Here is a 12,634-nt window from a genome sequence, read left to right as displayed (position 1 = left end):
TAAGGTAAGTTGTCTAAGGTCACACAGCTAGAGATTGGTGGAGCCCGATCTAAAACTTAGCACTCTCTACATCCAAAGTTCTCTTCAACCTTTTATAAACATCTGTGTGACAGCTGGTCAAACTGGAAAGGAAATGTCACCATCCCCAAATATGAACAGAATAGTAGCCTGTATGTAGCTGAAGGCCTAATAGGTCTGCTTCAAGATGCTCACTGTCCCCTGACTTGTTATAGTCGATTGAGTGATTGCCCCGAAGTCCTATGTCCACATCCTAATTGCCAGACCTGTAAATGTGGCCGTATGTGGGACAGAGGAACTTTTTAGAGGTCAGTAAATTAAGGATCTTGAAATGGAGAGGTCACCATAAGTTATCTGGGTGGGCCCCAAATCCAATGACAAGTGTCCTTACAAGAGTCACCCAGGGAAGACTGATAGACAGAAGAGAAAGAGGCAGTGTGAACATGAAGGTAGAGGTTGGGGTGGTGGAGCCACAAGCCAAGGAGCCCTGAAGCTACCAGAAGCTGAAGAGGAAAGATCAAGGACGGAATCTGCTCTACGGATCTTAAAGAGAGCACAATCCTGCCAACACCTTGATTTGGGACTTCCGGCCTCCAGGCAATGAGGGGATACATTTCTGCTGTTATACACCATCAGGTTTGTGTTAGTTACAGCAGCCTTGGGACACCAATGCACCTGGGTTCTTCTCTTATTCTAAATAGACTTATTTCTCTTTCTCATATAAAGGTAATCAGTATGCCCTTGTTCTAAGCTTGGTTGACTATATTCCTTATGTGGTAAATTTCCATTGGGATCCTTTATACTTTAAGGATTGAATGGCAACTGCTTCCTCAGCAGATGCTATGGCACCTCTGGGGATGTGAATGAGCGTTCTCCTGAGAAGTAGGTCCATCGCCATTATATTCTCAAAAGGGCCTCAGTAAGAGCCAAAAAAAGACTTGAAGAATGTCTGGGAAAGAGTCTGGGCAAATGGAAGAATGAGAGGCAGCTGAGTTCTTTAGGAAATGAGAACAAAGAATATGAAAACACAAAGAGATTAAGTTTCCATTATTTGGAAGCAGGAAGGACCCAGCATGTCTGGTTAGAAGGCTTGAAATCCATGCCTTTAGAAAGAAGCTTTGGTTTTCTCACAAATGCAGGTGAGGAAGCAGAAATGGCAACAGTTTTACAAAGAAGATGACAAAAGGCAAACCCCATTTAGCCCAGAGTCCGAAGGAAAAGAAATGCTCTTTCTGGACAGAGGGTGAGGAGGTTAGAGGGAAGTTAAGGTTTCTGTAGTTAAACCTCGCAGGTGATTGAAAAAGATTAATTCTCTTCCGGTGACAAATGAGTAAAATGCTGTCCCAAAGGAGTTACTTCTGCTGTGGAGCAAAAAGGGAGGAAAAGCAAGTTAGTAAAAGTACAGAATGGTACGGCCTTAAGTGTGACTCTTTTTAAGGAAAAGGAACAGGACATATTTTCTGAGCCCGTCTCAGTGAAAAGTCAGGAGATGGAATTGAGAGGATTTGGAACAAGTCCTAGCCAGATGCTTGGCTGCCAAGATCACAAGCCCCGAACAATGGCTACTCCTTTGTGTGCTATGCAAACTGCTTCCCAGGTGGTAAATGCACCTGCTTTATTCCCCCTTGAAAGTACTAGGAGATGGGGCGGGGATGGGGAGAGAAGACGGGAGAGTGTGTGAGAGCAGCTCTGCTTCCCAGAATATTGGAACACAGCCCCTGTCGCCTTCCATAACAAAATTACGAAGCATTTGATTACAAATAACTCAGAGGTACTTACAGTTCAGCGGCCTGCTCCGTCTGCCAGCCCTGAATGCAGCAAGAGAAACCCAAAGCCTGTTAGCAGCACACAGATTACAATCCTAACCACAAAACAACATCCTTCACAAAACAGGAACCTGGTGGGAAATTCACAGGCCACAGGCTTTCCTGCCGCACACCTGTGATACAACATCTGGGATACAATAGCGCATCTGCAACCATCACAATAAATGTTTTAAGAGCTCAAGGGAAGCAAATGCAGCTATGTATACAATGGGCCAGCATTTCTAAGGATTGCGCTCTAGCATGGATTTCTCCTCTGAAGCCTCCCCAGTGTTTCTATAACTTATGTGACCAAGAGAATATCAAGGGGAAAGGGTTTTGCTCTTGTTTGCTTATTTAGGAAAAATCATGTTAGACTCTAAATTCTTCCTTGAACAGAATTATAAAATCAGTAGGAGGATAAAATGCACTAGCCATTGGGCCATGCGAGGTCTGTGATGTGGAAGCACATTTTGTAACCTCAGTATTTGATACAGCACAGAGCTTTCTTTATCGAATGACTTCATCCTTCTTATCTCCTGTTCTTTCAGGCTCCAGCAGGTGAATGGCCTCCAGCATCTTCTAAGGTTTGCTGCTCTCAGCCCTCCCATCTCTCACCCCACCCACAAAATCCAACCATGGCTTTCTATTTGGGTCAATAACAAAGAAAAAGAAGGTAGGATACTTCTTTTAACAAACACATACATATCTCTGTGCGACAGGCATAAATACCATCAAAGCACTTTACAATTGTTTAACCCATTTTTAATCCTCAAAAACCTCTGAGGTAAGTTCTGTTTTCATCTCCATTTTATACATGAGGAAACTTGTCATATAGCTACTAAGAGGTGGAACCAGGATTTAAATGAGCCTGTGAAATTAAACACTATACCATGCATCCTTAAGTAGTAATGTTATAAAGGTTAAAGAAGCAAAAGTATCAGATTATACTAAGTGCTCATATGCAAGCATTTATTAAAAATGGAGATTTTTTAAATTAATAAATTGACTTTTTTAAATGGAGGAAGGTTATCTAGAATGTTCAAGTGGACAGGTTTTCATAATGGGTTTCTAAAATTATAGTTTATGAAGCTTTATGATATATACAATAGTAGAGTTAGTCAGTTGATATAATCACCACTCCAATTTGTATGCATCTTTAAATCATCAATTATATTTATTTCTCTGATTATATAGGTAGTAAATGTTCATGTTTGAAAGATTCAGAAAAGCGCATGGCCAAAAATAATAATCTCTCATAATCCCACCATCCAGAAATCATCACCACTGATATTTCCATCTATAGAGTCTCTAGTCTTCTTTCTACATGTATATTCATTCATCGGTGTATTGACTTAGCTTTTATTAAATGTGTTCTTTGTGACAAAGTGATGCATTATTCAAAGAAAGCAATTTATACTTTTTTTTCCCACAGCCCCAATGTGTACTCAATATTCTCTAAGGCTTGTAAAATACATAAAGCCAGTACATTAAGATTACAAAAGTACTTTTAGAGTAGGAATAAACTACAACATTCTTAACAATTCAAATATTCAGTCTAATTGAAGTCAAAGTGGTGATATATTTCAAAATGCGATTTTTGTCCTTACATTTTCTGCAGTACCCAGAAGCAAAGTTTTAGCCTCAGTCGAATGAAAACAATGCTTGCTTCTTAAACTGGTGCACAAATTCATTGATATGACACTTTCATTAATTCATGATTCTTTGTGAATTGATTCCCAAGTTTCTCTAAGATAGGAAGACATAAGACAACTAAAAAGAAATATTAATTTATGATTGTTCTAATACTGCTCAGCATTTGTGAAATAAACTGTATCCCCAAAGCATGCTACAGCTACTAATCATAAAACACCTTGCTGAGGTAGGTGTAGAAGAATTTGTTCATACACGAGGAAAATGCACACTATAAATCAACATACTAGGTTAAAAATGCTATGATTTTTAGCACCACGAGTGGCCTAAGGAAGTCTTCAGCTGGGAATGGAGTCCAAATGGTGGCTGCAACGTCACAGCCTTGAAGCCAGCTTCCTCTTGACGGTACCAGTGATTCTGCCGTACGGATTGTCTGACGGGAGCAAGACCTGCAGAAAAAACACATTGGGACTTCAGAGACGTTAAAATAGACCTCTCCTTGAGTCTACGAATCAATATGAAATCAATGACAAAAACAACAGCTTGCTAAGCAGGAACATGTATGTGCCCTAAAATCCAGTGTCTTCAGGCACGGCCACAGCTTATTTTTCTGGCAATCGTTGAGAGATGAGCCAATTCTCCAGAAAATTAAAGAGTTTTAGAAAAATTTTAGTCATTGGGATATAAATGTTTCTCACATGCATTAAATATCCCTGCCTTTTAAATGGAGTGGCGTGAACATAATTCGGCTTTTGCCTGATGACTCCCTCTGAGCATCAGTCACTGTGCAGTGCTATCAGACCGCCATGCCCTCAGGAGCGTGTGAGGGCCACAGGGCTGCTATCCCAGTGCCAAATGGCTCCAGACAGCTGCACACTTGGAGTTCTTCCCCCCTCCCTGTCATTTGTCACTTCTCTGCTGTAGTCAGTGTGTCCTGACTCCCTGCTTCTCATGTGTTGCCTTCGCTTTGCACACACCTGCTGGGTGAGGGCCTGACAGTGCAGCCACAGACACGGGGACAGCTTGTTCAGTCACTCAGGGGCCTTCATGCAGAGCCCTGATCCAAAGAAACACAGGGCTTTTTGCCTTCAGATCCCCTGCTGGGTTCCAGGAGGGAGCTTCTGGTCTGACTTATTAGAGCAAGGACACTGTGGCCTCAGCCCTTGGGCAAGGGTCTGAGCTGGGATCAGTGCAGGCCTGAAAGTCAGACGAGCCGCACCTCTCTCTGCAGTGTGTGTGTGTGTGGGGGGGGGGGGGGGCGGGGGGGAGCGGGTCTGAACTAAGCCTCGCTCTCCTCACCGAAGCCTAGGCCTTTTTCTGTTTCACCGTTGGTGGACATGGCCAGGATTACACTTAGGTCCCTCTCCTTTAAAAGGTAATCGTTTTGCCCTAGCCGGCTTGGCTCAATGGATAGAGCATCAGCCTGCAGACTGAAGGGTCCCAGGTTCGATTTCCGCCAAGGGCTCGAACCCCAGTAGGGGGTGTGCAATGATTCTCTCTCATCATGGATGTTTCTATCTCTCTCTCCTTTTCCCTTCCTCTCTGAAATCAATAAAGAAATATATTTTTTAAAAAATGAAAGGTAATCGTTTAAAAAATCTTCCTGTCCTAATTAATGGCATTGTGATCATCAACATCCTCTCCTTTCAGCTGAATGAGCAGCAAGTGGGGTCAGGGCTGCTCTCCTCTGCAGCTCGGGGCTCCGTGTCAGCACCAGCAGGCACCTGAGCTGGCTTTGGCTTCCCAGTGCTGCCCCTCCGCCCCCCCTCACAGCTGGGGTGGTGCACAGCCTGCTGGAGCCAGCGACGTGTTTTGCAGAGAAACAAGGTTCCTGGCCAGGAGGGTGGCGGCTAATAAGGTTGCTGGGTCCCGGGCGGGAGGCAGAATGTAGGAACTTCTGGACAACCCTTCATGGGTCTTTGTTCACCAAAGGACATGAGTCTATAGCAGCAGAGCCATGTTAATAGATGGCCCTTCTCTATCTTCCTCCCCCCACACACTAAGCAAAGCTACCAAAATGGGTGTTTTTCATACGCTAGAAGTCTGTGGAAGGATGGATCAAATAAAGAAACTCAGCCATTCTGAAAGTGGTCCGAGGGTGTGGGGGGTGGGAGGGGTAACAGGGCCGGGGGGTGGGGGGGTCCTGATCTCCCAGGACTGGCTGCCACAGGTTGCCTGTCGGGACCTCGAGCTGTCTAGTCAGACGCACTGACTTGGTTAACCGTCTGCCACGGCTAAAAATAAGCCAGGGTGAGCGCTTTCTCCAAGACTAGCTTTCCTTTCAAAACCTGCATTTTCCCATCGTGCCTTCCGTGATCGCAAGTAGAAACACAAACACGCTTTCATCCTTTTTTTGTGTATATTGTATGTTACGGAATTGACTACTTAATCAAAAGTTAGAGATGATGGACGAGATGAAAATGGAACCTTTTATATCTCCTCATCGCCTCGTGATGGGAAAATAATGAAGCTGTGACCTTGTGTGGCACTTTCCAGAGAAGGAGATCTCAGGGCTGTTTCCCTGGGCACACTGTTCTTTCTCTGTCTTTCACTCTGGGCGACTTCCAACCCTCCTCTATAATCACTCACCCACTTCCAGGTGCTCCAGCCTCAGAGAGTGAGAGGCCCAGAGTCAGGGCTCTCGTCAGTGGCAACTATAAATACTCCAAAAGCAATGGCTCTCAAGAGTTTTGGTCGGTGACATTATCAACCCAAGTTTATAAGGAGGGCGGGGGGGGGGAGGGTAGATGTGCTTTAAATATTTTTAAAGTTCTTACCTCGTCCTTGTTGACCAGTCCCATTTTGGACATGTCTATGTTGAAGTAGTGGATGTTCGGCAGGCTGATTTCCATGTCTTCTATCTGGAATCCACCATAGTATACATCACCTTGGGCAACTGTGGATCCATCTATCCATCCACCACTCACCCCCTCCCCAACCTGCCCACTAGTCCGTTACTCAGGTTCCCCCTCTATCTCTGAAACAACCTCTGATGGTCCTCTACTGCCCAACACTGTTCTCCTCTCCTGGTCCTATTATTAGACGGTGGGCCCACTCTTCTCCTCTCCATGTACAAAACCTGCTTCTCAGAAAAGCAAGAGCTTCTTGGATCAGAAACCTGGGACACTGCCTGGCCGGTGTGGCTCAGGGGTTGAGCGTCAACCTATAACCTCAATTCCCAGTCAGGGAATTGAAATACAGAGGAAGGCACCTAACTCGGGTACAGGGGATAGGACCATCCAGGCTTTCTGGAGGGAGAGGTGTTTGAGTTGCGTCTTAAGGAACAAGTGGGGGTTATCTGGGTTCACATTCACAAGTGAGGGAGCAGAGTCGTATGGAGACAGGAGGCAGCGTGGAACAGTCATCTACTGCCGAGGGTCTGCCGCATGTGAAGCTCCGCGAGTGAAAGTCTTTCCATGCGCCTAGAGGTGAGGCAGGAGCTAGATCAGGAGGGCCTCTGTGGTCTTAGTGACAGTCTGACATGCTGGGGTTGTGCTTCGATCCCCAGTAGAGGACGTGCAGGAGGCCAATTAATGATTCTCTCTCTTCATTGATGTTTCTATCTCTCTGTCTTTCTCCCTTCCCCCCTGAAATCATTAAAAAAAAATTTTTTTTTTTAAAGAAAGAAACCTGGAAGACCTCTTCAGCATCTAACTGGTCTCCTGGGCCTGGCCAGTCAAGCTCCTAATTCCCTCCTCATTCCACTCCTAATGCTCCAGGCCTTTCCCTAACATGTGTGGGCCCTGAGGAAAGAGTATAATTGGAGGCCCACATACCAGATGTCTAAAGATTTAGAAGTTATAAATCAAGCTAAAAAAAAAACTTTTCTGTAAAATATGTTGTATCTTTCTAATTTGACAAATATACCTTCATCGCAACCTGGAAGGCCAGGATTAGATTTAAAGTTCTCTGACTTCTCCCAGTGCCATGCCAGGACATGGCAGCATGTGAAGAGTCAGTCCCCAGCCCTAGCCCATCCCATCTTCTTTCTTACGTCAGGTGGGTGGACATCCCAGCTTACATATCAAGTCCATTCATACCTCTTGCAAACATCTGACTTTTGCCCACTCTCAGGCCTAAGGGTACACACACTGATGGCATGATCTGCCCTCCGGAGGATGGATCTAGGGAAGAGACTGCTCAGGCTCTGGAATTAGTCTCAGGGTTATTTGGGCAGGAAATTCTGGGCTACACTTATCCAGAGAATGCTCTAGGGGGGATGCACGGACTCCTGCCTTGGTCTTACTGACTTTTCATCCAGCGGAGAGAAGCTCAGCCAGAAGAAGGCCTGAAGCGAGCCTCCAGGGTGCTGGGCCATGGCAGGAGCCCCTCTGCCCAGGTCCAAGGGTAGTACTCTTCCCGTCTAGCCCCTCATGGCCACAGTTCAGGCCCATTTTTTAGATTTCTGCCACAGCCTCTCAACAGTTCTTGTCTGAAGTCTGTCATCCTTTTACTTTATTACACTTCTTTCAGAGTGATCTTTCTCAAGTGCAAATATGGTGGCATCAGACCCTGCTTAAACCCCTGGGTGGCTCCTGAGAGCGTTCAGGATACAGTACAGACTGTCACTAAGACCACAGAGGCCCTCCTGATCTAGCTCCTGCCTCACCTCTAGGCACATGGAAAGACTTTCACTCGCGGAGCTTCACATGCGGCAGACCCTCGGCAGTAGATGACTGTTCCACGCTGCCTCCTGTCTCCATACGACTCTGCTCCCTCACTTGTGAATGTGAACCCAGATAACCCCAACTTGTTCCTTAAGACGCAACTCAAACACCTCTCCCTCCAGAAAGCCTGGAAGGTCCTATCTCCTGTACCTGAGTTAGGTGCCTTCCTCTGTATTTCAATAATAATTTATTCTTTATTGCATATAGTTTACTGATATGATTCTTTCACTGGATGATGTTATCTTCGAGGGTAGGGACCATGTCTAATGTATCTTTGTATTCCTCATGCTTTGACAGAGGCGTAATAACCATTCAATAATATCAAATGGCTGGCTGGATGGCTGGATGGACAGATAAAATCACTCTGCATCTATCCTTCATTTTCTGGATCTCCTGAAACTTAAATATGGCAAGATGAAAAGACTCAAAGAATTTTCAGCAAAGCTAAAGAACTATATAGCACTGGCCTGTGTTTTCAGGTTGGACAGATTTTTTCCATTTTTTACTCTCTCCTCACTTGCTATAACAAGCTTTTGAACAACAACAGATGTCATTTTTCATGTGTCTCCCACTTTCTTATTTTAACTCTCAACTCTTTCTCAGAGTTGACATGAGACACAACAAGTTCTCTCAGTCCTCGGAATGGCAAATGATAAAACATACCTCAGGAACCCGGCTCAGGGACAGCACCTGGATGTCATAGAGGGTCTTCTGGACCGAGGGTGAGTACTCGCCTTTGTCATGGGGTCCAGCAAATTTCTCCAGGACAATGTCCCGAATGGTGTCCCTAGAACACAGAAAAGAGAACTGAAGACTCATAGGGTGGTCTTTAGGAATGCGTTATAAAGCTGAGAAGCGGTGACCTTCCTGTCCCTCAGAAAGCAATTTTATTGTTGATTTTAGAAGAGATTAATATCTTGTAATATTAAAAAAACTCACTTCTATTTCCTTACACACACACACACACACACACACACACACACCACTCAACAAACATATTGGGTGTCACTGGGCTATTTTCCTAACCTGGCACCAGGGCCCAGTGGGAATTCCAGGATAAATCTTCTGTGCTTGAAGAACCCATGAAGGGGACTCCCAAGCACTCCAGCACTCTTACTGCTCAGCATGGCTGATTCTTTGAATTGTTGTTTTAGGGTGTTTTTTTGTTTTGTTTTTCTCTGCACTAAATATTTTATTTTATTATTTTATTGAATTCTCTTAATATACCTGAGGCAGGTGCTGTTATTATCACCAATTTATAGGAGAGGAATCCGAGCTTAAAAATTAAATAATCCACTTGAAGTCCTTCTCTTTAGTGGGGGTCCCAACTAGCACCCTAACTCTGGCATGCTCAATTTTGTACTCTTTTCAACCAAAATATATCAGGCTGCTGCCCATGGGAAATGCTTGAAATAAAAAAGGAAACACAGATTGAGGTGAGTTTCTCTTTAAGCATTTCCCAGCCTGTCACATCATCATAGGAGCAGAGCTAAGCGTTAACAGTGGGAGCAAGCTACCGGGGGCAGATTCCAGCTCATCATAGCTAGGAGTTTTGAACAATTAGAGCTTCAGCAAAGGAATGAGATGCCTGGTCAAAAAGTAAACTCTGGGGGTACAGAGGCTTAATTATAGCTTGTAAAGATATTATTATTTAATCATACCTTTATATTGTTAAGGCATTTATCATTTATAAAGTGCTTCAGTGAATGTTATCTCATTTTGAGTGTAGCTTAGAGTGACCGACTGTCACAGTTTGCTGGGGACCAAGAGGTTTCCTGGGACATGAGACTTTCAGTTTGAAAATTAGAAAAACCCTTGATGCAGAGGGTTTAGCCCTTTCTGCATCTACGATGAAGTAGTAAAGGCAAATATCATTATCCTCACTTGTACCGAGGTTCTTAACATGGGGCCCTGGCCCAGCAGTATCAGCATCACCTGGGAGTTTGTTAGAAATGCAAGTTATCAGGCTTCACGTCAGACCTGCAGTCAGAACCTTTGGGGGGTGAGCCCAGTGACATACATCCTAACAAGCCTTCCATGTGATTCTGTGAACACAATCATATTTTAGGACTACCGACTTCATCAATGAAAAGCAGATGGTCATGGAAATTAGGTGGTCCATTCAAGGTCATTATTGCTAATAGAGTCTGAGATTCAAGTGCAGATTCATCAACTCAAAGTAAGACCATTGGCTTTCTGTTGCCCAACAAAAAGGACTTTGAACAGTGGGGAAGTTGAATTGAGTGGCCTCCTCCCTTTAAATTGAAGACTTCATGAACTCCAGGCCCCAAGGACAAGGGCAGACAGCACCTGTGCCAGCGCTAGGCTCTAGCACATGCTCATACCAGGTAGCCTCAAAGTCCACGTCTCTGCCCCGGTAGCGCCACTTGCAGTACACTTGGGTGGCAAAGCACCGGTCCTTCACCTCAGGGAGGGTGGTGAACTGGTCCTTGATAAATCCTTCAAATCCAGACTGGGTCGTTTTCAAGACCTTGAGATCTTTGATTCCTGAATGAATGACTGGAGGTCCTGTTTTAAGTAAAAAGGTAAGAGGGGATCAGTGCCTTCTTACTGATCCCTCGCCCTGAGGATTCTGGTCATTAAAACATGGCACACTATGCTTCTACCGAGAACTACATCACTGCCCATGTTTTCTGTCTCCCTGACTCCTCTGAAGTCCAAATGATGAAGATGGTATGTCTTTCCCTCCATCTGGATTCCACGACCCACTGCCCTCTCCTGCCCTTGGAGAACTGAAGGTCAGAGACTAAACCTCCATGTTGTGTTGAAGCCCACAGAAATGAATACTTTCCTCTCAGCTACAAGTAGGGTTGTTTTCTAGTCCAAATACCTTCTATTATTTGAGCTGCATCTCTTTCAACAGAAAATCATGCTGAAATGACTTAATAAGCAGTTCTGTCTGCTGCTAGGACTCCCTGTTTGGGGGTAGTCCTCATGAGGATTGTCTATACTGACTTACGGCGCCAGTCACCACCAGATCCTCAGTTCCCTTGTGGTTATGAACTCAGCAAAACCAGACAACTTCATGAAGGGACAAGAGTATAAGCCTGACTGAGCCTAAATAGAGATGGGGAAGATGAGGCTGATGACATGCAAGGCATAGGTCTGCCTAAGTTTTTTGACTGAAGGAGAAAGGACAAAGTTGGTTCCTGAGGACCTGGGGGAAAGAGTGCAGAGCTGAAAACAGTGGAGGGGATGATGTGGCTCTCCCCACAGCCCCTGATGTCACCTTGTGAGGTGAACGGGGGAAGTGGAGGGGTGAGAGGCATAATCTGAATAAGCTGTTTGCTTGTGTGCCAGGCAATTTTAGCTCAGGGTCCAGTTGGCAGGTGAAGCAAGAGTTAGTGAGGGAACAATTATCTTTTTCTTTTTCTAAATGGAACACACTGTAGCTCCAACAGTTTGGTGAAGCCTAAAGAGACCACGGCTTCAGGTGACACACTGAGAAGCCCCAAGGCACAATGCTCTGTGGAGAACATCATTCTTCCCAAGGAGCAGTGATAACTGGCACAGCAAATGCTGAGCAGAGCCAGCGAGGCAGAAGCTGTACCCAATGGTGCCAACTTCTCCCTGAGCACATGAGACAGCCCCTCAGGCTGCCAGAAGGTGGGAGAGTTTAGCTGGAGAGGCCCAGAAGTTTTGTAATGAGAGAGCGACAAGGCCAGGAAATTTCAGGAATTAACATCACTATAGTCTGATTTGTATGTGCAGTCTGGTGAGGCTGGACATTCAGGGGACACTTGGGTACACATCCCCGCTAGCACAGTGCTGTGGCAGGATGACAAAGGCCACCTCTATTCAGTCTTAAAGTTATTCCTGATTAATATCTAACCTTCCTCGTCTGCTTAGTAAATAAATCAAGGGCTGGAGGTGTCAGGCATCACTATGTTCTACATGGTCTTAGGTGAAGAATAAGAATGTAACTCATGATCCTCAATTACGATCCAGGGCAGCTTTAATAATCCAATAGTTTACATTGTCTGTGTGGTGTCAACCCCTTAGTTAATTCAGGAGCTGTGGAGTTTCAGAAGTAGATAAATAATGACTATATTTTGATATTTTCCTGGCCACAAGTGTGCATCTACTAGAGAGAGCAATGGCCAGGGCTTAGTGGTAGATCTGCTGATGAAACATGTACTGATTAAATAAGGTGTTCTGACCAGAGTGTTCCAAGATAATGTGCTAAAACTGATAATTTTCAGGTTTTTTTTAAATACTAGTGCCCTGGTGCACGGATTTGTGCACATTGAAAGGAAATTAATTAGGAGGTGGCCAGCAGGGCAGGACTGGGTGGGGTGGGACTGGACCTTCCATGGTCCCTCCCCGGCTGGCCACACCTGTGGTGGTGCCGCAGCTCGAAGGGCGTCTGCAGAGTGACCAGGGTCCCTCTGGCAGGTGGGGTCCCCCAGCCTGGTCTGCAGGGATAGAGCCAAAACTGGCTCTCTGACATCCCCTGAGGGGTCCTGGATTATG

General features: G+C 45.1%; 1 protein-coding gene across 1 annotated transcript in view; it reads right to left on the bottom strand.

Annotated features, from left to right (window-relative positions):
• Nucleotides 1-2,973: 2,973 nt before the first annotated feature.
• Nucleotides 2,974-12,634, bottom strand: part of LOC308514911 (uricase) — a gene marked incomplete at its 5' end in the record, with an annotated part of 31,816 nt that continues 22,155 nt past the window's right edge. The window contains 4 exons of the mRNA XM_081085257.1: nt 2,974-3,922; nt 6,251-6,334; nt 8,804-8,927; nt 10,486-10,669. Coding sequence (XP_080941383.1) covers nt 3,848-3,922; nt 6,251-6,334; nt 8,804-8,927; nt 10,486-10,669 — 467 coding nt within the window. The 3' untranslated portion in view covers nt 2,974-3,847. The remainder of the gene's footprint in view (nt 3,923-6,250; nt 6,335-8,803; nt 8,928-10,485; nt 10,670-12,634) is intronic.

This window comes from Myotis nattereri (assembly GCF_964212035.1).
Source record: "Myotis nattereri genome assembly, chromosome: 3".
Lineage (NCBI taxonomy): Eukaryota > Metazoa > Chordata > Mammalia > Chiroptera > Vespertilionidae > Myotis > Myotis nattereri.
This window is presented reverse-complemented; position numbering and strand designations above follow the sequence as displayed.